The sequence below is a fragment of the Rhagoletis pomonella genome, unplaced genomic scaffold (genome assembly GCF_013731165.1).
Source record: "Rhagoletis pomonella isolate Grant_MI unplaced genomic scaffold, Rhpom_1.0 Rhpom_scaffold_00008, whole genome shotgun sequence".
In the NCBI taxonomy this organism is placed as follows: domain Eukaryota; kingdom Metazoa; phylum Arthropoda; class Insecta; order Diptera; family Tephritidae; genus Rhagoletis; species Rhagoletis pomonella.
In genome coordinates, this window is record NW_023458562.1 from 15,738,142 (window position 1) to 15,764,465 (window position 26,324).

The window sequence follows — 26,324 nt, forward strand, 5'->3', positions numbered from 1 at the left end:
TTTCTATGATTCGCAACGAAAGCTTTATGAGCCATTGTGGCGTCAACTTTGGACTTTTCTTGTCTCAGACACGAGCTGGTATAGACGATGGCAGTAGAAAAAAGACAAATATGCCTCCGAAAAAAGCAAGGAATGCATGCGGAAATGTGCTTATCATACGTACAAATGTCTGTTTGACTTTAGTTAAATATATTCCAATTTCTTGTGTGTATTTGTTTGTGTACGATTTTATGTGCAATAGAAAAAAGTTTGCTTCATATTTCGCATTCTCACTTTGACTGCGACTGAGGGGAGCCACAAAGCTGTAAGTCGAGGCCAAGTAAGCGTATCAAAGCGCTTGAAGTCAATGACTGCCAAATTTTGTAAAAAGGGTGAACTTTAAGCGGGATATTAACGCACACACATAAAGTTAGAGACAAAGATAATATGTATGTATGTACATACAACCAATCAAAACCGCATAAAATAGTCCCTTTGCACTCATTCAAATGTTGTGATTTTTTTCGCATACATTTTTCAGCAATTTTTACGCACTATTTTTTTTGCGATTTTTTCATTTGACTTCTGCATGAGAAAACTTTGAAATTATGCAATTCACATTTCGCATTCGTAAAATTTTTTTATTACTTCCACTTCCATATAGTTGTCGGGTTTTGGCATTTGCCTTTAGCGGCTGCAATTTTTATGAGCAGCCAAAAAAGGAAGTGTGCTCATGGTATAAATTTACACGCCATAGATTTTTATGAATGCACTCAAAATGTCGGAGTTATGACGCCATTTTACGGCCGGTCATTCACATCACAAAGCGAGAGCGAATATAAAACGCAAACGCAAAAGGGGAAGGACTTGCGTGCACAATGAAGAAATAAAGCACAAATTCATTCTAACATATCACTACTCATTTACAAACTTCCTCGCGGTCACTAACTTTTTGATCCGTTTCTCATTTCCTTTCACAGAATGATTTGGTTCGCCTTTATCTGCGTCGCTCTTTTCGCTATCATTTCGCTGAGTAAACGCACTTGGGTACGTTTTCAAACCTCACCTATGGTCATATCGATGGATCGCAACAAGTTAGTGTGGAATACGAGCTTTCCTTCGCTCACCGTATGTCCTCACAAGCGCATCGATGAGCTGAAAGTCGAGGAGTATATGGAGTAAGTGTAATCTCAGTTGAACCTGAACCTTTGGTTCAGATGTTTTAATTTTATTTTATATATTTTCATATTAAGCACTCACCCAGAAACTTTCGAATCGGTTCAGGATCGGGAGGATTTTCGCATATTCATCGATAAATTGGCACGTCTTACTTATGAGAACATCGAAACATTGCCGCGTAATAAATCTTTTGGCATACCGAGCAACAAGTATCTGGATTTGTTGTACGAACTCAAGTGGAACTTTGAGCCGGAAATGAGTAGTGGCGCCGCCGTACAAATGTTTATCTATGAAACACTCACTGAGTTTGGCATTTGTCATTCAGTTAACTCGCTGGTGGCGCGCTACAATTCTTATGAGTAGGTTTAATGAGATTATTGTAAGGATTTCGACAGTGGAAGAACTAAAGTATTGAAACCCTAGACTGGCTAATGCCGGACAATAACACATAAGTGCTCCCTCTCTTCAAGACAATGGCGACAATCCGTCTCAGGCGATATGTCAATTTGATGTATTCAAAAGATTTACATCCTTCCCTTGCAAAAGGATATCCAATAAGAGTAGCCTGACTAAGGGCCCTTACCTGTCCACAGTACTCACTACATGCTGAGTTTACCCACTCTTTGCTTATTAGTCTCGAGGTATACCAAACGATTTCGCAAAACGATTTCGGTCTCACATGGACAGGCCATGAGCCTTCACTAGTCAGTTCGTCGGCGACCTCGTTACCTTCAATCCCGTTGTTTCGTGGTAACCAGCATAGTGTTACCGCGTTCGTTGCTGGCGAGAGACTGTCAAATCACTACTTGACGAGCCGAGCGGTAATGTTGTTATTTTATCGGATCCTGAAGGACGAGTCGAGGCAGAGCTGCACTCATAGCTGGTGATATAGTACAGCAGAATTTTCCTGTGACTATAATTACCAGGTTTTCCGCGGACCCAACAGCATCCAGTAGTTTGTTTAAGAAGTCACTAGAGTCCAAATAGAGGAGAAGGAACATCGTAATGTTGTCACGGAACTCTTGCCAAAGGACGATGTTATATCACGTACACGAAGCGTGGTGTCGAGCCACCCGGCAGTAGAGAAATATATTCTTCTCATTTTCGTTGTTGGTGTTTCCGATAGGGTACGAGTGTGATGTCATCTGGAACGATTTTCCATCATCGCTTGTCAAATTTGGTTTGGAGTCATTTGGTGTCATTTTTCGTTCTCGAACACTGAAGATGGCACAACGCCGTAACCGGTTTGTCTCCAAACCAAATTTGACAAGGGATGACGGAAAATCGCCACTTCACATCACAATATAAATATTCTTCTTTGTACCAAAGTTCTTGATATAGATGCATAGGCGGAATGTATTACCACAAGCCCATTCGTTGGCCGAGAAGGCACATAGAGAAACCTCGCCCCCAACGTGGAGAGTATAGCCGCACTACCGACGGAAACCAACCGAAGGAGGAGTTGATATCGTCCATAGACATATCGGCTAATGGCCTGTCATACCTCTAGCTGACAAAGATCTCTTTTGGCTGACGAAGTGACAATTTTCGTATCTGCAGGGTAACTTACAAGGTTTTAGTAAATAAAGGGAACTGTTTCAATGGGATTTGAGCTCATGAGCACGCCGCTAACAAATGAAATATGCTTTGAAAAAACCGGAATTGAATTGAAATAATAAAGGTATAATTTCTTGAAGGTACAGTATTTACCAAAAGCTATGTTACTGGCGAAAGAGCATAATACATAACACTTTTCCCCTGTTTTGACGGGTTTTCCTGCGATAGCGGTACACCTTTGTATCTGATTTATCGCTAGCCATATTTCTCGGGTTGCTGACCTAAAGGGTTAGAAGTTAAAGGAGTAAATTTATATCTCTTTTTGACCTTAAGTACATACAATCTGCAAGTTATGTGTCAGTTACCTCGAAATTAGCCTTGTTATTCCATTCAAATACACATGTATGTAGATTGGTAAATTGTGCGATTTTTCTGCTTTCCATATCCTTTAGAACCCAAAATCCAACTTCTTTCTCTCTTTGAATAGATATTGGAAAGGCAACGATTGGAACTTCTTAGAGCATGGCGATCGCGTCACCGTTCATCCGCTCGATGGTGAAATTTATGCGCAAATTATAAATCTCTCCACTGCATATGATGTCTACTTCCACGGCGCAGGCGATATACCGAACATTTCCAAACAGCGCTATACATTTCCGGAAAGTGATTACACAACAGTGGAGCTAATAGCGCTGGAGATCTATACAGCAGAGGAGGCGCGAGCGTGAGTATTAAAGCGGAGTGAAATTAACTTCAAGACGACCTAAAGTTGGCTTAAGCTTATTTATGTGTAAAGCTGCGCTAACAAGTAACATTCTTCTTTAATCCAAATTTTTACGGTGCCCATTTTAGGCTGGTCATTTTTTTTTAATTTCTTAGATATCTGCTAATAACTTCTATCATCGCAGCTTCACCACCACCCAACGCAAATGTCGCTACCAATACGAGGCTGAGGAAATGCAAACGGCGCCCATCTACAGTTTTGGTCTCTGCCTGGCTGAGTGCCGCATGTTTTTCGCGCTAAAAGTTTGTGGCTGCGTGCCACATTTCTATCGTAATAATTGTAAGTGTTTAATATTCAAAAGCTTAACCACACTCGTAACCCAATTCTGACCCAATTACACTTAATGAGCGCTAAAAACATTATATTAATTAGGAAAGTACAGAAAAAATAAACGAAATACAACACTACAAATAGTTACCGTTACAATTAGACAGCGTTATGCAATGCTGCATTCAAATAGCAACACTTCACTTTAGAATTTGTATAATGAAAATATCAGTTTCATTTGTGTTTGTGCTCATTTTTTGTGTCGTCTATGTTTTTAATGTCAATATTTACATTAGACCTTACCACCTTACAAGAAAACAAAAAAAAAAATTTTGACGGACACCACTGAGTATATTTGCAAGAAAATTTCGAAGAAAATAAGAATTTTACATTTTTCGGTGACATCTACTTTCAGCAATAAATTTTTTTAATAGTTGTACTGGAATAATCAAAATACTTCCTTAGCAAAAGTTTTACGATTTTTCGCGAGCTTTAATTTACATGCGTTAGGGTAATACCTTAGGGTGGTAGGAACTGAGATCTGGTGGGTAAGTACTATAACGGGGTATTTGAATGCTATGAACTTTGAAACAAAAAAAATGTGTTCCTCGAGACAAGAAAATCGATATATCATGCTTTAAGATCCGACTATAAATTCTGTAAATATCTTGAAAAATTTAAAAAGTAGAACCGAAATACTTTTCTAGCAAAAGTTTGATGATTTTTTTTTTCGACCTTTAATTTACTGACATTAGTACTGTACCTTAGGACAGTAGAAACAGAGATCTGGTTAGAAGTTCTTATTTAGAACGGGTACTTGAATTCAATGAACTTTGAAAACAAATGTCCTCGAGACAAGAACATATCATACATATATATCATACTTTAAGCTCCGACTTTACTTTCTATATATGACGAAAGATGTAATAAGGCGACCCCTACGTTCGGCCTAACACAAAAGAAAATACAAATTGCCTTCCAAAAATACTCTGGACTCAGAGGTGTACGGCGCACTTTTTTTCTGGTACGGTCTAATGTACATACACGTAGTTTGTAGTTGAAAATGACAGGGCGCATTTATTTGCTAAAAGCCAGTCATTGACGCCATTTTGAATATTATGCAAATGTTGGTTTATATTTACTTTTCTGCTTTTTTCGCTTTTGATATTTATTTTATCGTACATAGTTGTTATGTTTATATTTTTGTTAAAAAAAAAAATTACAAAAAATTTGTTTTGCAATTTCACCAATTTCACAGTTATCTGCATTGCGTTGTACAACGAGAATTTCCCGCAAAAACCTGTGAATATAGCCAATTATTTCGCCATTGCAACGATTTGGCGCCAACACTGTGGCGTCATTCTCTAGCAGCGTCATTTTGTTGATACGAAAAAAAAAAATAGCCATATCGGCGTATTCGGTCAGCTATGCGCGAAAAACAAGTTGCTTTTTGCCAAATTTTAACCAGAAAATTAAAGCTTTTTTAATTGGTATTTTTCACACATACTCACACACAAACGTGCACACATTCGGTGCACCGTTAAAATTCATTTTCTATATGTATGCTGAGTGCTAAAGCTACAGATAGTTTGGATTATAAATCGGATTGTCACAATTAACGCTTTCGCCACTGCTTTCTCGTTTTAATTTGATGGATGCTTATGATATGCGAAAAACTACTCGAAAAAAAATGTTAATAAAAACCGGCCGTTATATTGGATAATCAAAGTGAAAAATGGACGAATTTTGCAAATTTGTGATTTCGATGGATTGGCTTGTTTGGTGGATATAAAAAGTGAGTAATAATTAACTTTGCATAACATGATAGAGAACGCTAGAAAGAATTTAGTAGGTCAAAAAAAAGCTTTAAAAATTAGATAACTTAATTAATTTTGTGAAATATATTGTATTTCATAGAAATTTTCACACAAAAACTAAATTCAAGCATTTCCATGATATTATTTAATACATTAGCAATATTTTCAATATTTGCGAAACTAAATTGGTTGGTGGTTTAATTTTTTTCTTTTCTTTAACGTAATTCAGAATTAATTGAGTTTTAAGCAAATTCAGAGAACGAAAGTAATCTGGCAGAGAACTTCTCATCGACGTCGCTCCGATTTTCGCTGCTTTTCTCAGAGTAGACAGTTCTAGATTCAGGACTATGTAAAACAATAACTATACCAGTCGCAGTATAGACAGGCAAACAACCTACACTAATTTTCGCCCCGTGAATACCGTCATCAGAGTACAGTCATCACTGATTTAAGAGCAAGAGCTTCAACTGCCTCGGGAGACCCGCGTTTCCCTAGCACAATTACAGTCTGGTTACTGTGACGGTCTAAACTCCAGCAAGAGTCGAGCCTATTGTATCCAGAGTATGTCACGCATTTTAGGACCATTTTCTGCCAGTTTTTGCGGGAAACCCCAAAGAACAAGAATATGATTAACACTTTGTGTAATGAGCTTCGGCTGCCCGTTGACCCAAACATTATTAGTGTTGTGTTTTTCATTAGAAGGAGAAGGTTGGATGGTTTAATCCCAATTACACTTAAAGGAGTGGCAATTCAGATCTCATCCGAAATTAAGTATCTAGTAGTATTTAATTCTGGACGCCTAAGACTGAGCATAAGACCTGCAAAACACTTTTTCAATATTAACAGGTCTTTGGGAAAAATTTGGGATCCATTACCAAAAGGTATTCTCTGAATCTACACCTCAATGGTCAAATCCATTATCAGTTATGCTTGGCGATGCAGACTCTAAATCTATAGCTTGGGAAATCTGCTTGCCAAATTTCAAAGGACAGTCACCGCGTCCTGTACAACACCTGGCGCTGCGCTTGATGCTCTGCTACACTTACCATAACTTTGCACTTTTGTGGGGAGGCATTAAAGAATAGATGTTGGTATAATACTGAGTGGGGCGTGATGGAAATTTCTGGTGGCGGAGATCTAAACACAAGTGATATTCCAAAAGATTTGGTTCCCTGAAGCTGAATTTTGGCCTAATTTCAATACTGAGCCCAGGCTCACACACTGTCGAATATTCACTGATGCCTGCAAAACTTTAACTGGGTTAGGATCGTGGATAATAGAGATGAGCTGCACTTTTCTCTTGACAAATATGCCTCGATATTCCAAGCCGAGGTATTTGCATTCATCAAGGCATTGGAATACGTGGTGGAAAAAAGGTGGATATGCAGGATTTTATATGTCTGTAGTGACAGCCAAGCTGCACTCAAGCCGCACTCAAGCCATTGGCCAGCTCTCTAACTACTTCCAGATTGGTTTGGCAGTGAAAGTGTCGACTAAATTAAGTGTTATGGAAAACATAACGAGCTTGTCTTACTTTGAGTGCCAGGTCCCTCGCAAATACCTGGTAATGAGGGATGTGACCATTTGGCCACCAAGGGCTCAGACCAGGCCTTCATGGACCAGCAACCAGTTATAACGTTCCCATTTTCGGCTATCGAAGCCACAGGCAGAAATTGCACGAATATTTTGCACAGTTTTAGGGGTTGAAGGTGGTCAAAGTTCATGTTGCTCTCAATCTCAGAGGCTCATACTAGATATTTGGACTGCAGACAACTTATCAGACTTTTTACTGGGCACTTTACGTGACCCAAACATCTGACTGTGATCGGCATATATGAGAACCCATTTGCCCTTCCGACCTTAAAGGGATAACGCGGCGAAGCCCTTTTTGAGACATTTAGCCGCGATGTGTTGGACGACGAACAACTGAGCTCTTTGACACCCAACAATCTCTGCTGCAATTGATTCCTAAATCAAAAACGCTTTAAAACATAAGGGTTTTCCGCATGGCATTAACAACTCTCAGAGCCCACTCAACTAATACCGCTTTCGCTTTGGTCCCACCTCATCAAAATCATTGGTTGAGCTTGACGACAGCGATTGAAATACTAGCCGATCTACGCAGGTCTAAATGGCCGCTCCAACAACAGAAACATAAGGTATCTTTCCAAAACTTCTACTTAAATAAGTCTAAATAATAAACTTACTTAGGAAGAATTTGTGCTTTCAGAAAGATTCGGGGGCTAGAATAAACAGGCAAGGCATTAGTTAGTCAGTTAGTTAGTTCTTGGGTGTAACAGAACAACCTGAACCGACCTGAAAGATCTTTTGTATCTCTTAAGAAGAGAATCACTAACCCAGTGTGGTCCACATACCTTCGGCTTCCCTAATGATTCCTAAAAGGGCTTGGTAGGCGAATTCTTCGTAAGAAAGGATTCGACTATTGAAAATTGATCAATCTTTGTCTGGCTTAAGCCGAAAAGTAGTATATTGTGAAGTTTCATCATCTTCAAGGCAGGGCGGGCATTCCGACTCTGTGATCACACCTATTATGTGCAAGTAGAATCGCAATCTGTTGTGACCAGCTAGGAACTCAAAAATTTGCCCGATGTAATTTCAATTTTCTAAAATAATATCTTTTCTCCTTACCCCTCCCCAGGACCAACTGAGACCACAGAATGGTTCAGCTCCCGAAAAGGAAGTTGGCGATCCTTCTCGTGCCAACTCGTGGAAATGCAAGTGTGCTGGAAGGTCCAAAAATACCTGCACCGGCTCTGTCCTCCATCCTTGAACCGTCTGTGTACCAGTTTACTTATCTGGGATCAAGTGCAGGGAGCCCATTTGTCCAATCTTCGCGATCGGGGATTATCACTTGGAACTTTCTGCCAAATCAGATCTCTTTATTCATGGAACCCGAGATTCCGCATATTTCAAACCCTGCTATCTTACCAAGAATACCTGCATAAAGCTTATGTGTGAAGAAGTCGCCGTTATATAGTCGAAGTTGCTGCTCCCTCGTGGCTGCTGTTTCGTGGATAAAATTATGGAGAGGAGTCCATCCTAGAAACGACTTTAGCGCGCAATTGAGCACGTTCTTATTGAACCAGTGACGGATAGAATTTTTTACTCATTCGGAAGAATTTTCGACCTTAAAGTATGGAAAGTTTTCTTTGATCCATAGATGGATTTTTAGTTCAGTGTAGGTTCCCATTTTTTAATTTTAACTCAGCTAGCAGGAATCATATACATTAGACTGCATCACTCCCCATACGAAGAAAAATCGGTACTATTTTTCCATTGGAATTATAAAATCTACTATATTTTAAGACGTCCACCAAAATATTTCGGAAAAATATTAAGACTTAAGTGAGCTGGACCGATTTGAAAATACCTCCAAAAATGGTTTTTTTTTATGAATAAAAATAGTTTCTTTAAGATTTCTTTTGAAAAAATCCCCTCAAATGACAAAACGGCTTAAGCTTAAAATATTTGCATTAAAATATTTTTAAAAAAAATTTTAACGGAATCGTAATGATGATGCTGTTTTTAGCATTTTTCAAAGATTGGTATAAGAAAAACTTGTATAACTGAACCTAAACTCTTCCGATTTAGACTTAAGAGGTGTCATTGGAAAGGTATTTTCTCACCCTTTTCATTTATTTGCTAATAAACTTATTCAAAGGATGGAAGAGAAAGGTAGGAGAAACGAACCTCATTCAAAGTTGAATTAAGATCTTTGGTATTCGAAAAAAAAAGATGGGACACGAATGACGCTTTTTTTGGCCAGAAATAAAAACGGTGTGAAAATACCTTTCTACTGAGATACCATAAGTCTAAATCAGAACATTTTTGGTCCAGTTATTCAAGTTTTTCGTAAATCAATCTTTGAAAAAAGTAAAAAAAACAGCATCAAAAATCTCATTCTTACGATTCCATTGAAAAGATTTTTAAATATTTTTATGCAGATTTTTTAAGCTTATTCCAATTTGTCTTCTGAGGGGACTTTTCAAAAAATGTTCTTTAAGAAACTATTTTTATTCATAAAAAACTTCATTTTTGGATGTATTTTCAAATCGGTCCAGTTCACTTAGATCTTAGTATTTTTACGAAATATTTTGGTGGACGTCTTAAAATATAATAAATTTAGTAATCCCGGCGGAAAAACCGCAACTTTTTTTGGTGATGCAGTCTAATATACATATGTATATTTTTTTTAATCGGGAGAAACGGTCTTAATATTTGGTAATAAGAATTTGATAGCCATTATGTGAGACGATGTCTTGGCTGTTATCTAATAAATTCCTACCAACAAAAATAAGGGAGTGATTTTAAAAAAGAGCAATCAAGACAGCTTTGGTCACATACAACAAATCCTTTTTCAAATATCTGGTAGCACTCCCATTTAAAAATAGTCTAAACATTAGCTGCACCAACAGCATACACTGAGAAAGGAGTTTAGTTACGTCAACTAAATATATTTTCCTCAACACATGATTTGGTTATAGTTACATTATTTGATTTTAGTTACCAAATCATGTGTTGAGACAAACATATTTTGCTACTTTTTTCTCAGTGTAATCATAAATATGAAGTCCACTCCACATTTTCGAAATGTATACCGAAGTGTTAAAGGAAATTAAAATTCATGTTCAAATTATGCAATTTACTAAATTTGTCAGAAATGCTCAAGCTTGCATGAGTACTTATTATTCACAACGAGCATACACATTTCACTAACCCGATTCCACAATTTTGCAGCTAAGTCCACCACTTCCCTCCTTCCACTTTTTGCTCTTCATTCGCTCCAAAACACAAAAGTATACATCATTTGATTTGCTACACAAACCTGAAATAAACGCCATGGAACACATATCTACCATATGAAACGCGTTTAGAGGGGCGAGGGCATCAACCGGAGACAGGAAAACAGGAAAACACACTCCAGCACCTCGACTACTCGACAAAACAGAGCAACAAAAACTTTGCAACCAAAACAAAGAAACACTAGCAAGCCGTACAGAGCCGTGAAAGTGTCAAGGGAGGGGACAACCGAGCAGTAGTTGGAGAAATGGACAAATACGAGTATGGCACACACTGGTGAAAGAAATGAAATAATTCGCAAAGCAAAGCAAAACAACAAAAATTGAGATATAAAAAAAATGAATAAAAACCGTAAACGAAATTATTACACTTGCAGCAGCAAGAATGGGTGTGTCCAGACAGACAGACCAACCAACCAACCAACATGCATATACAGTTTTTTGTATGGCAGCTATGAAACAAGCGTCTAGCATTATGACTGAACTGAAAATGATATTTTTGTTATGAACACCTGCTGCACCGACACGTGACCTCCGTGTACCTCACTTTCCTCTCAAAAAAAACTAACGAGAAATATCTAGTACTATTTGCTCACACGCAAGAGACGTGGCTAAATTTTGGCATTCATTGCTGCATTTCAGAGTAGATACATATATGTATATATGTGCATTTGTATACCCACTGGTCGGACACATGGCAAGGTAATATGACACATCGACTGCATTCCCGCACGGCAAAGTGGAAAGTATATACTGATAAAACCATAAACGAAATTTTAGCAAAGACTAAAAACTAAAATAGTTTTAGTTTCACTTTCACCAGTTGGAGCACTGCCACTAATCTACATTCCTAGCAGTGTAGAATAGTTGTGTGGCAGTTTTTGTATGTATGTATGTATTACTTGGTACTTGGACGAGAGTGCTTCGACTTTGCAAATTATGCACAAAGATTAGTAAATTTGCTACTGCCGTCGGTTGTCGGTCAACAAAAATAAAAAGCGTAAATTGTTTGTCTCTTCGGTTGACTTGGATTAGGAAATTTTTAATGGAATTTTTAAATTTCTGGGCGGCAAATATTTAATCTTAGTTTAGCGCTTTTTTGATTTTCAGTTAGAAGATTAAAGAGTTTTACGTAACTATTGGATGGAGTAAAAAGACGCTGTGTATGTACTGGGGTCATTCACACATATGTTCGTCATATATCATTAAAGAGCTGTGTAAGCTTAGGTTAGGTCAAATTAAGTTAGTTGTCTCAAGCAAAGGCACACTTGGACCACCGTTATCCGTGCTTTCTGATACATACCACTACGAACATTAACTGCATAGCCAAAGCGAAAAACGCTGTGATATTTAGTCGCGCCGCATCGGACGGTATGCCGTCAATTTATCCAAGAAATGGGAGTTAAGGCATTGTAAGCACTAGGTGATCGCTAGACCGACTGCTATTCACATTCGGTCAGAAAAACTGCGCAGTTGGATATGTCATTGTTTTTGCTGGCAAGCACCCATCTGTCCCAGAGCAGTCTGCAATTAGCCAAAGTTACCGCCACTCTCGCTTTAATGGGTGAGATCGACTGACTCGAGTTTGCTTTTCCTGGCCAACTCGTTAGGTACAAACCCAGCGCTGACTTGGAAATCATCACGTGCAGCCGAAGTATAGGTCAGACATTCTTCTACCAGCTTAGAGACCCCTGTGATCGCGCTCAAAGCGCTGATTTCCGATGTTTAACTCCATTTCCGATGTCCTGCAATTGAGATCCTGGAAAACACTACATTGATCTATAAGCCTTAACTTTAAATATTTTAGAGAGCTATTTCCAGATCCCTCCTTTAACCCCTCTGTCAGGCTTACAATGTTTCTCCGAACGCCTTTCTCGCTCCATCCCTAGTATTCAGTTTCCACGACAGCTTACCAACTACAGTCAAGCGCAAATAAGAATGCTTCCCGTCGAGGCCAGAGTACTTGCTGGTGAACAGTACTAGCTACAGCTACCAACCTTGCATAAACTGACAACCGAAACTCAGGGGGCTTTTAAATGTGGAGAAACAGTGCTCTTAGCTATCCTTGATATCGAAGGTGCGCAGAGCACTAGAGAAGAGAACCGTGCACCAGTGATCTGTAACTGGGTGGATACGCTATTGCGTACTAGAATTGCTGAAACCGAGGTAGGATACAGCATAGTACAACTACTAACAACAAAGAGCTGCCCTGAAGGAGCAGTTTTATCCCCTCTTCTGTGGAGCTGGGTAGTGGATGAACTCCTTCAGCTTCTCTTCAACAATGGCATCCGCTGCCAAGGCTATGCGGACGACATAGTGATCATTGCCAGGGGAAAGTTTGAGAGCATCCTCTGCTACATTATTCAAAGAGGTCTTAGATCGAGGTGTTATATTAACAAAAGTATGGTGTGCCAAGGTAGGCCTTAGTAATAATCTACCCAAAACCGCCATCATTCCATTTACTAGGAAAAGAGCCCTGCCGGGCATGAGGGACATAACCCTGGAGGGGTTCGTAGTCAACGTAGCCAGCGAAGTGAAGTATCTGATATTAATTCTAGACACCAAACTTCTATGGAAGAAACATGTGAACGCAATAACCTCCAAATCCACGAAAGCTTTCGTGCTATGCAAGCGTCTGGCAGGAAAATTCTGGGAATGTAGCACCCAAGGTCCTAAGATGGCTTTTAATCATGACTACCTAATGGGGTGGTGGCTTGGGTTTCTCTGGTCGCGCTGAGATAAATATAAGGTCATATCCTCTAGGAATATAGAGAAGCTATGGTCCTCACTCCCGCTAGCTCCATTTCCTAGAGATGACATAGGCAAAACCATGGTAGTTGAGAAGAGATTTAAAATAGAGCTATGCAGCAAAGCAACCTGGAGTGTCCCCGCCTTCGAGGAATTACTTTAGGGTTGCACACTGCACTGGTCCACATATGGGTCGAAAACCCCAGAAGGAGGAGGAGCTGGAGTGCTCGGGCACCGAACCATACTCTCTGTTCCTATGGTAAAACACCCGAGCATCTTCCAAGCGGAAGTCTATGCAATCTATCTATTTGCGGGGATAATCATGAGTAGCGGGTACAGAAATGAGAGAATCATAATGCTAAACGACAGTCAGGCGGCACTCAGGGCTCTTCTGTCCAATGAAGTCAAATTAACGTTAGTATTTAAGTGCATTGAGAAACTACTCCCTTGGCAGACACAATAACATGAAGTTAGCGTGTACTAGACCATATAGGAATAGGGGCTCAATGTGGCCACAACTTAAGCAAATCTGGGCTTAGTAGAAGTGTTGTGAAAAGAAGGGGCACAATAGATCGCCAGGTCGCAGTGCACACCTCAGTTTATTATCTATCTATCAAAGTAACCTTGGACCGAGTCCCAAAGGGTATCCCGAAAACTTGCACCTACCTAAAAGATCAACGTCATCATCAATCACCTGCTCCTCAGGCAGGTTGTTTATGGCCACAATCGAAAAAAATTTACACCTTCAGCAAGCGACAATTTTCTTCAGAACTTTCGCAGTAAATGTTGCTCTTGACACTACTTAAAAAGAATAAAAATAAATTTTATTACTTTATCATGTTATATTTCTTTATCTTTAATTTTTTTTTATTAAAATATTACATTTTATCTACCTAATACTGAGCAGATTTTATTTAGCAATCACACCATTCTCCTTGCCTTTCAGGAGAACTCATCTCGCTCAAGTCCAGCCGGTATAAAATCGATTGCCATTGCCTGTCAAATTGCGATGACTCCAATTTCTTTGTGCAATCCTATGTAAGTGGCGTAAAAATGAATTCACAAATGTGTCTTTTTTTTGTGTTAGATGCAGACGAAATTGTAATTTACCACTCATACAAACATACACTTACATGCTCATGTGCAACATTTAGGTAAGTATCAACTACATTTGGATAAACGGCAGCTTGTCACGGCATCATATCCTGCTGCAGGCATAGCGTAGCAGCACAAAAGTTGCACTATCCTACTATCAGTGCGCAATGTATCATTTTTCAGCACAGCAACAATTGCTTATAAAGCGATTCATAAAACTGCCAATATGTAGATACATACGTAGCTGTGCTACATGCAACACACGCTTATGTACATATTGTTAGTTGCAAGTACCGTTAAACTACAATCGTAATGCCAAAAATCAATGCGCGCGCTGCCTTGCAACTGACTGAGACTTCTGTTGCCATCGCCAGTGCTGACTTCCGCAAAAGCATATCCGTCGCCCTCGCGAGAGCGCAGCGGTGTCGTGCCACAGATTTCCCAGTGTTGTTGGTCTCGTATGGCATAGTAGTTCTGCTACGAGCATATCCTGCTGTTACTGCCACAATTTGTATGCCGAATTATTGGCGATAAAAATATTTTTGCTTTTATATGGGTTTTTGCTGAATTTTCGTCACTTGTTGTTGGAGATTTTTTTTTTTGCATATTCTTGTACAAAGTGACAATGTGTTGTAACGGATTCTTGCTAGTAATGCTCTGCGTATTTTCAATGCGACAATATTGAAAATTTTGTCAGTATTATTGTTAAGTGATTTCGTTGTTTTTTTTCGGCAGGGAACATGAGGTGCCATGTGCTCAAAGAGGAGTGAAATGAGCTTATAAAGCGCAATAAAAGGAAAATATTTTTCTTCCAAACTGATAGTCGTAGTCGAAGATATGTAATTTTTGATTGCACTACAATACATTTTTGTTGAATATTTTTATGTGCAATTGGCAGGAAGCTGAATTACTACCAACCACAAATATTTGCAAGCAATTCAATTTTTAAGTTAAAGTCGTTTAAGTTTTCATAAAACTAGCTTAGCATTTCATGGTTTCTTTAGTTTACTGCCGACGTTCCTTATAAATCAGATCTGTCTGACTTAATAAATGCGAGTTAATTAACCCACTGTCCGAAGTTTATGAAAATGGATTATTAGCGTAAAATTATTTATTAATTGATACTTGATACTCTTTTAATTTTCTTACTTAGCACAAGCATGCACTTCTCAAATGGTGTAAGAAACAATTCAACGACATCAGATATTTCTACCAGAGCATGGAGCTTGACCTTCTATCACTTTGGCTAAGCAATCTGCTTATTCCATGCCTCATTGGAAGCTGTGCTTAGCAAAGGAGCCAGCTTTTCTACGCACTCCAAGACTAGAGAGGATTTAACCTCGAATTGTTGTATAGCATTGCTTCCTTAGTTCTATGCAGTTTTCGGTGTATGAAGGTAGGACACCAACCCGAACTTGCTTGATAATTAGGGCTCTCATAATTTTGGCTATTATACAAAGCGTTCCGAAATATTTAGTGGGGATTTGTCACCTATTTCCCTTCGTAAACAACACACCTCATGCCACAATTGAATATATTTGAAGCTATAAAATGCGGAATTTACTATAATTGGAAAATGTCACTCAAAACAAGACCTTGGATGTTGTAAATTTTGACCATGATTTTTGTTTAAAATCTCACAAATGAAAAACTTTGCATGAATTTCTTCACTTTTTCAGCGCTCGAGACTTTGGTTTTTAGGAGCAAATCTTCAGTGGGGCATAATAGACTATCCCAAAATGCAGTTGAGACGCGATGTGCTCTTTTCATTTGCTGATGTTTTGGGTAAGTAGAAATTAATTACTTTGGTATCTAACAAATATAGCAAACCTGAATGAATGAAGACTTCCACACTAGCACAGACAAAAGCAACAAAGAGTAGCAAACTTCCTAAAAAAAAGCGCTAACTGCTAGTATCATCTATACAATATCCATTAAACTACATGTAATATGGTTTAGTATATGCTCTCCACTCGCACCTAAAGTTCGAGGAACATGTGTATGGTGGCTGATAGTCAACAGTGTCTTGCAGGCGCGGGTTTCATCTAAAATAGAACGGACTAGTATTCAGGAGGCAGGCTATCCCTTTCTATACTAAAGCTTCCAGCATGAATTGCGATCTTACCATAAATGTCTACTACGAGGGAATTGGTATTATTACATCCTTACGTGTGGAAGATGTTACAAGCCTGTTCCAAGCGAAAGTTCTTTTTATCTGAAGGCCTTTAACCAAAAAAACTCTGCAGCGGTGGCAAAAAATGTCCTTTTAAATTTATCCAAAGGGACTTTGAATATCAGCCAAAATAATTAGCCGCAGTTTTACCTAAAACCAACACGCTGGTCAATCACATAGTTCCACGGCCACCAGATCTATCGAAAGGCACATTAGGCGGCGTGGCACAGTGGTTCAAAACTGGCGTTTACTGTTCATAATTCACTGGAGCCTTCATTTATCACTCAATTAGATTATTGTTTTTTTTTATCAAATCTTATGAAACTTGCAATTGGTGAGTTGAGCCCGATTTTTTAATTTTTATTTGATTATTCATATTAAATATTTTTAGAGCAAAGTACAGAAAAAGTAAAAATTTTGAAGAAAGTCGATTCTCCTGTTCCAGTTAATAAATGTTGCATAATAAAAATTAGTTGAAAAGAATTGTAGGGCTTTCCAAATTAAAAAAAAAAAAAAAAAAAATAAAATAATAAAAATTAAGTTAAAAAAAATTCACCAAAATTCAAATTTTTTTAGTTTATAGATTATTGAATTTTAGTATAATATGGTGCAAGTTCCAAGTAGCTAAGAATTTGCTTTAATCAAATTGGTTGAAAAGTGAAGGCTGAAACGATGTTCACATGAGGCGATTTTCCGGGCAATTTTAGCGGCGAATAGTAGAATAACAAGTAATTATTAAACAAAAAACAAAAGGGACAACTTTAATTCTCATATAAAAATTTACGATTAACGTTAATCTTTTCATGTTCCAATGATCGTATTTAAACCAAATTAGAATGGGACCACCTGCGAGGTAACACATTTCCTTTCAAAAAAGAATTATAGAAATCGGTTAACGTGTTCCACAGTTATGCGGTAACATACATAAAAAATAAAATAAAATATTCCGACAAATTGATAACCTTGCTCCATTTTGTGAAGTCGGTTAAAAAGTTGGATGCATTCCAATTTCATTGCAAGCGATTAGTTGAAAGGTCGTTCACTCCAGGCCATTGTTGCTTTCAACTAAAAGTTGCCTGTAAAATCGCTTCATGTAAATACCGTATAAAGTAAATTATGAACAGTAAATTTCAGTTTTGAACCACTGTGCATGCGAGTTCTTTGTCAGTTTATTTTAAATAGTTTTTAACATCGACATAATTTTCATCTCTTTGCAGTTTATATTGGCGGACTCATTGGCTTCTTCCTGGGCTGCAGCGCATTGAGCTTCACAGAGGTCATTTATTATTTCACCGCACGTCTGGTTAAGAGAATGTTATGGAATTAAAGAAGAAAAAAACCACACAAACACTGCTGACAAAAATTGATTAAAGGAAATGCATACACATACATATTTATAAACAATAATACACAACAACACAAACGCTTGGCGCCCTCATGGCTGACCGCAGAACAATTCAGAGTAATTGTTTATGCACAATACAAATATATGTACATACATACGCACGAGTTGTTTTAAAATCACAATGAATAAATATCAGAAAAATCCTATGCACACAAAAATGCATACATACATATATGTACATGAGTAAATAAATATCTATCTTTCAAATGAACCATTTTATGTTGTTTTCCTTCAGCTAATAGCCACCATAGCTGACGTATATATAAAAATTAACGAACCACTTCCTCAAACGCTACACCCATTCGCTTTGTATTCGCTTGCTCAGGGGTACGAGTATGGTTAATGTTGGTTATTTATGCCACAAACGTCGCCAACATGTTTGGCTTAATCGTACAACAACTACAATAACATATTAAAGACACATGTATGTATATATATGCAATAGGCGAATAAAGCTCAAATCTAGAAAATTTTTGAGCAAACAAACAAATCAACATTCGGCAGAATTTGTGGCACCAACATCAACTTTCATATCAGCGCTTTTATTGATACTAAATTGGCTGAGGTTATGGGGTTGCCTCCATTCATTTCGCCCCAATCCAACAAAGGAATAGAAAAAAATAGATAGAGGAAACACAAATGACCGCGCGTGGCATTTTGTGGCATCGCAAAAAATCAAATATTTTCTGCCGTTAAAGGGGGAGAGAGTATAAATGCCTTTGGTATTGCTTATTGGAAACAAATTTCAGAGTAGTAACACGGCATAAATGATAAAGGGTAAAATTCAGCAAAGGTTTCATGAATTGGATTTTTCCGTTTTTTCCATTCGGTATTTTTCATAACGCCAAGTCAGTGAGGCAGGTGTTCAATTTGTTGGTGGTGAAAGTGGCAGTGTTACTACTCCCAATAACTTTTGTTACCGCATTCGCTCATGTTGCAATATTAAAACTACCCCGCAGCAATTCTGACTAGTTAGTTCAGAAGTAGTACATTTAGAGATGTTTATAGAACGGCAACGATTTTACTGCAGCTGTTCGAAAAATACTAAATTATTGCAATACTTAAAATGACGATATCGAATAACGAATTAACTACTTAGTTATGTTAATCGTATGTGGAGCTCTTGGCTAGCGGAAAAGAAGACTTGTTTAACCGACCGCAAATTGTCAAGCAGTGATGACTAAAGTGCGCACATTGTGGAATTTTGCCTCCGTGCTTTCACGCAAACGCTAACGACGTGGAACTCGATGTTATGCTTTCACTTATCGCACACTTGGAACACACAGTTATGCAGTTATTAATGTGGCTGCCACTGGTACAAAGTGTAGTCCTCAGTTTTATCAGTGGGTTAACCGGGCGCACAGTATGGAAAATTAACTTTTTCGTGACTAAATCGAATATATCGATAACGAAAAAAGCTAGCAGCCTGCAGAGTTCAGGAAAAAATAGTCTTGACCTTAAAAATAATTAAAAAAAAAAAGAGTTTTAAGTTTTTTTCCTTGATTTGACCTGAAAAGAGTATGCAATGAAATTTTTAAAAAGTTGTAAAAATACATTTTTCTCTTCTTGCGTCAAGGAATCGATTTCCTTGTTCGGAAGAACCGAAACCACATTTGAATTTTCTTTTACAAAGTTCAGTAAAGCATGAAAGAAAAACTTTCAATTTTTTCAATCTCAAAAGCTTTGCAATACTATTTCACTAGCTGTTCTCGTCCGCGAGATATATCGCGACAAAAAAGGGTTTCTTTTCCACAATATGCGGCGTGGTACCCGTTGAAAGTTGCGGTTATTCGCGCGGTGATCAAGTTACGTTACGGTCTTTGGCTTTGACTACGAGCCGCGAATGACCAGCGTACACGTTCTCTGCATCTCATATGCCGTCAGCGGAGGACTAGCTTGGTGTAGCTTGTGGAACCAGAGCAGAAATTCCCTCTAGCGAGGTCGTAAATTAATCTTATCAGCAGTGTTGCCAGAACTTTTTGGACGAACCGGCTAAATTGGCAAATAAATCCGGCTAAAAACGGCTAAAATGTTTCAACTAAATTTCACATGTTTTATTTAAATAAATCTCGAGTAAAAACACTATTTCTTGGAGAGAAGTTACAAATTCGAGCCGGAAAAAATTTTGCCAGCAAGAATTTGCAATTAGGAAAAACATATGATTGTGGCACATGGTTGGATTTTTTGTCGACGATAATTTGAATAAACAAGTTCGTTAAATTTAAAAATTTACAAACTGGAGCGATTTTAAAATGAAAAATGTAAGTTAATACTTGTTTACTTAATTAATTTAGTGATGATTTAAAAGATATTCGGCAAAAAAAAAAACTGTGTAGTAAACCCGACAAAGAAATTGAAACGTATGTTGAAGAAAGTCGGACTGACAAGATATACACGTAGATCCTGTTTTTGGCCCCTCTGGCAGAAAAACTTGCAAATTTGCGTTCGTACAGAAAATTGCAAGTTTCTCTACATGAAAGAGAATTTGGGAGCATTTTTTCTTACTATCTGATATTTTGAGTGATAATTCTCGCTGGATTTTCGACGAACAAACATATTGTCTTCCCTACAAGGCCTTCTCAGACTGACCGATTCTCAATTCACTCAAATAGAAACCAATACACATAAAAAACGCTGTAAAAATTTCCCTTCAATTTTAAGGCAGTAAAACAACGACCTTAAGTTAACATCAACCGAGGCCATATGTTGACAAGGGATGCAAAATCACAGTTACACAAAAGAACTGGTCAGATTTTTCAGAAATCCCTTCAATTCTGATGTAAAATATGATGCCTAAAGACTGCAGATCTCCAATTTAGATGACCGGTCATATGACCGGCAGATGTCTCGTAGGCTTCCCAGAGAGTTTTGCTTTACATAGAAATTTGTGCTCTTTTATTTTAATTTTGACTCACTTCAGTGTTGGTTCCTTTAATTCATGTTGGCATTCGGTTTTTGGAATTTAAATAAGTTCTCAGCAAAAAGGTTTGTTTAAAAAAATACATATGTGTACATAGTGCCTGAAAATATCAATTTTTCCCTTACCTTAAACTTTTGGGATTGGGCAAAAATGATGTTTTGTAATTTAGGCAAAATTGAATATGCGTTATCTGGGAAGACAATATCTACATGTAATATTTATTCTGTTTGTTGGCACTATATCCAAACACAAATGCATCTTAAGTGTCTTAACTGTGAAACAATTTCTTATTTTCTAAGTTTGCGAATAAAATATCACACTTAAAATTAAGACATTTATAGCAAACATTTTATGAAGAAAATCCCTTCTTCGTTTAAAATAAAAATAAGCGAAATCGGCTTAATTTCATTCAACCCTACCTGAAATGAAAATTTTCTCCACGATAAGGCTAGTAGACATTTCTAACCGATTTTGGGTCGCTTAGTCAAAATGGAAACATATATACATATTTGAAATTTAAGAAAACAAGGCAAATAGCAAAATCGGCTAAAAATGGCTAATTTTTTTCTGCAAAACGGCTAACAAATCGGCTGCCGGCTAAATCGAATTTTCTGCGGCTGTTTGCTATCGCAACCGGCTAAATCTAGCCGGAAAACGGCTAAAATGGCAACACTGCTTATCAGTGACCTACCCATCAGTCCATTAATTATTTTGGCTTTGGCATATTTGTAGTTTGAAATTATAGACATCGTTAAAACAAAATCTTATAAAAATGCTTGGCTAAATATTTTTATATAACACCTCGAACAGATCTAAAAATATCCTCAAATTTTCAAGGCGTTTTTTAGAAAGGATTTAAAAAAAATACAAACTCGAAAACAAATTATGTTAAACAATTTGAATTTAATTTAAAATTACTTTTAATTTAATTTTTACAAAAAAATGAAAAACTCACTAAAATTCATTTAAGTGTTTGCTTTTAGGATATTTTAATTTTATTATTATTTATTATTTTTTTAGCCTTTCGATTTTTTATATAGCCCTAAATATAATAGTTGTTGAAATATTCAAAAAATAAACTTCCAAAATCCGGGAAATTTGAATTTAAATACCAAAGAAGTCGACGGAAAGTTCCAAGTTTCTACTTCGCGAAGATTGAATAATTTAAGCATCTTCTACTCAGCTTTTCCTGAGTGCTTAGAATGTCTAAAGACCGCGAAATAGTAACTGGGTATCAAGACGATAACAGCTCTCCGTGAGGTACGGAGTTACTAATATTTCCCGCCGATCTCGAGAAGCCTACCAAGAAACCAAATAGCAAAATTTCATTTAGTAACTTTAACAAATTTAAACTAAATAAATAAAAATAAAAATACTCGTAGAACATTTTTGCAACCCACCCCAGCACGCTTACCCATCCATAAAACAATAGTCCCCGTTCGCTTTCGTAATTTCTGCGTTGTCATCAATTATTGCCGTATCGGATTGCGCGATTACGATTGCCCCGGACCGACGAAACGGCACAAATACAACAATAAACAAAGCAAAGCAAAACAACGGAGAAGGCAATAACTATGTACAAACAATAGCATAAATAAATAAAAAAATATTAATGGAGCATAAGCGTGTCAGTGAGCCACGCTCACACCACAACCCAGCCACCCAACATTTGACCAACATAAATTCCGTTTTTCACCCAGCCACTTCAACTCATCCGCAGCCAAGAACATTTACTTATGAATGTACATAGCTTGTTTGCCACACTCCTCCTCGATAGCGCTAGGTTAGCGGGATAATCGATACACATATATAGTATGTATGTAAGCATTTTATTTAATATTTATGATTGAATGAAATGACAACATCAGCACTTGTCATTTTGTTGCAATATCGACCGGATTAGTGGGAGCCGAATGGATGGTGCTTAGTCATGTCGAAATGGAAGGACTATCAATGGTTGTTGTTGTGTGGCCGCCCTGTGATAGCCGCTTAACAGTTATCGAGGCATCAATGTCCTAAATTATTCATAACATGGCTACTTACATCGATAATAGTTGACCGATTGACGGTTATCTGATGGCATCGAGTGGCCATGTGGCTGTTTGTTTGCAATAATTCTTAGAATTTTGTTTTGTGTTTATTACGTTTACTTTTATTTTTGTTGGTCGTCTAACTGCTGTTTCCTTATAATTTCTATGGGTGCAATGTGCGATAAGTGGTAAGTAAATGCAGGTAGTATTGGCTATTAAATGGAACTAAAATTTGTTTGTAAGTTTAAACTTGAATTTTGTCATTTTTTGGAAGATGATAAAGATTTTAGTTGGTTGAACTATAAAAACGTATTTATCAGTGAAAGCATGTTAAAGCATAAAGAAGAGGGTCGATGTATAAAAGCCGGCTGGGAAGACAAATGGTAGTTCTCGCCCCCAGTATTCGAGCACTGCCCGTCCAAGGTTTGGTTTATGACGTATTGTAAACGGTACAAGCACAGCGTTCCGAGGATGTATGCTGAGGTCCTCATTGGTACACCAGTTTGACACCACGCAAAGAGCTGAATTTGTAACGTCCGATACCGTACTGCCGAATTTTCCCGTAACTATAATTGCTTGGTCATCTGCGTACCCCACAATACCGTAACCACACTCATGTAGCCTGATTTTGAGGTCCTTCACCACAAGTGACCAAAGCGACGGAGAAGAAGGACGATGTAATTGTACGCTCATAAAGCACGATCCAACCAGCAGTAGGTCTAAGCCTCTGTGGGCCAATGCCCTTGAGATAGATCCATAGACAGTATTGTTGAAAGCCCCCTCGATATCCAAGAAGGTACGCATAGCGATCTCCTTGACCTCAAAGGCACTTTCGATCCTACTAACCATACACTGTAAAGGATTTAAGGGAGTGAAAGTGTTTTGAGAGTGAAGGATGTTAGGCCTGGGACCGAACATGCAGTTATTGATGAAAACTGTCATTGAAAAATTCACTACGAAGGAAACGTTCTACATATCAGTAAATTTCTTTTTTCACCGAGAATCAAATTTGAAAATAAATTTTTATGCAAAATTAAAAAAAGTAGGTAACTATTATTTTTGATTTTTATTTTATGAATTACAAATAACAATTATTTTTAATTTTTATCTGAATAGTATGTGAATAACAGTTATTTGTGATTTGTATAGTATATGTCTTAGATAACAGTTATTGAAGATTTTTATTTATAAAAGTCATTAATAAAAATCACTCACCGACTTTTATTTTTTAAGTCATACGTATAAAGGACATTATAATTTTTCGCAGTTAAGAAGGTGTTGGAGAACCAAAGTTTACTAATGACTTTTATAAGTATGATTTTAAAAATAAAAGCCAGTGACTGATTTATATTGATGGCTTTTATAAATAAAAGTCTTCAATAACTATTATCTAAGATATATAATTTAAAAATAAATAAATAAAATAATTGTTATTTGCAGATTATTTAGATAAAAAATAAAAATAATTGTTATTTTGGATTTATAAAATAAAAATCAGGAAAAAATTGTTATTTAAGGAGTAATTAAATAAAAGTCAAAAAATAATTGTTAAAAAGCGAGTTAGAAGTTTGTATAATTTAGTTAAGTCAAGGGGTCCTCTTGACCGCTTTAGCAATAAATAACACGTATACCTTCCTCCAAGCATACGATTGATATGTATTCCCAGCAATGACTAGCCCTAAATGTAACGATCAGGGAGATCAATGATGTTCACGATGCTTCTTTGTAGTAGTGCTGGGAAGATCCCAACACCACCCGCAGTGGGTGGAAGAGAAAAACTATTTGTCATATGCTCTGTAGCTGCCACCTACGTGCATAAATATTGTATGTATGTCCTAAATTTAGTTTGTAAATAAGCAATTTAAAAATGTTAAAGGCAAATAAACAGGAAAGCGAATTTAGAATTACAACTCTCTATATATTAATGTTCTATAGCCATAAGTATGTATTTAAATAAATATGTACTACATATAGTATACATGTACATATATGTATACATATGTGTGTATGTATGTCATATCCTCGCAATTATAGCAATGCCGTCAACTTTAATTTGCACCATAGTAGCATGCAAGCGAAATATAATCCTAAAACAGTAAATGCGAATGTCCAGCAGAAAAACTTTCAAAACTGTCGAAAAAGTTTATCGTCTCCCGACTCCCCACGCCCCACTTTTTGCCAAAAACTAACAAAAAATAATGTGACAAACCGCACGCCTATGTACGTCAGCTCCCATTCCAGCGTACAGCAAAGCTCCCAAGCAGCCATTTATTCTTTTTCATTTTCAGCTTCCACACACACACGCCATTGCGATTCTGAAGCATTTCATTTTCATTTTGTTGCATGCTTAGTGGGGCACATGCATGTATGTATGTATGTTTTTGTGTGACTGTGTGTGTATGCGTTTGCTTGCCTACTTTTGGGTAAGTTTTGAAACAATTAAAACAATCCTTTTGCTGTGCTGTGCTGCATTCCGCACGAATGGGTCACTTGGCAAATATTTATGATATGCTCACCACCAACAAAACACGTCCTCCTCCTCCTCCTCCTCCTGCTTCAATCAGTCGGTGGTGCTGTTGGCTGCAACCACTTTTCGTATTTCTGCCAGCTTTGGTCATATTCGTGTACGGAAAATCGGGTTATAGGTTCAAACACAATGTGTCACCGAATGTCAGAAGGTCGGTTGTATCACTTAATTTTGGCTCTGGAATTTTTGTTGCTTTTTTGGGTTAGAGGGCATTTGAAGAAGTTGGTATGAAGTTGAGAAGACTATATGTACATATGTAAGATTGTACAAATTTTGTATCAGAGGTCCTTTCAAAACTATGCGTATATGTCCATCCATTAGTTGGTGTGATAAATGTACGAATGCTTTAATTGCAAGTGTAAATACCTCACGTAACTCGTATGAATGTATGTTAGTGTGACAAGAAGTTAATATTGTGTTAATAGTGTAGACAGCTATAAATTAACAATCACTTTTAGGCTTCTACAAGCTGACATTTGGAACGAGCAAACAATTCTTAACTTTGTCTTGGAAATTCTTAGTCAAAAGAAATTCAATTTATCAGGCTTGAATAGCTGAATTGTCTGTTGTGTTGGCGCAGGGTTTAATAATTCACAAATAAAAAGTTTTGGGTTAGATTGAAAATATAGAAATATTTTAAAAGATTTTTCAACTAAATAGCAAAAAAGGCGTAATCTCTTCAGGAAATGCGGCCTATCTGGGTTCTAGTATTAAAATCTGTTCATGGTGTCGGTAATTCCATATACAGTGTGTCTAAGACCACCCATTCATCCCTTCTAAAATGGAGCAAAATGTTATTTTATTGGAAAATGCAAAAATATGAACTATCAGGTCGGAGATGCTCTATCTTTTGGTCATATTACCGAGTTTCGGTTTTGACCGGAATGGGTTAAACTGACCCGAAATGAATTTTTTTACCAAAATCCGAGTCTGTCGTAAAACACAGTTTAACCCTCTTCCGTTTGAAATCGGATGTCGGAAATACGACCAAAAAATAAATCATCCACTTTCTGGTGGTTCGTA

General features: G+C 37.3%; 1 protein-coding gene across 1 annotated transcript; it reads left to right on the forward strand.

The window, feature by feature from the left end:
• Window positions 1-959: 959 nt before the first annotated feature.
• On the forward strand, window positions 960-18,002 carry LOC118745127 (sodium channel protein Nach; the record flags this gene model as incomplete). Its single annotated transcript, XM_036478657.1, is given in 8 exon segments — window positions 960-1,157; window positions 1,233-1,517; window positions 3,203-3,439; window positions 3,624-3,778; window positions 5,496-5,561; window positions 14,098-14,189; window positions 15,926-16,031; window positions 17,637-18,002. Coding segments are annotated over 8 exon segments (1,249 nt in total), but the record flags the coding sequence as incomplete, so codon positions are not given.
• Window positions 18,003-26,324: the final 8,322 nt, after the last annotated feature.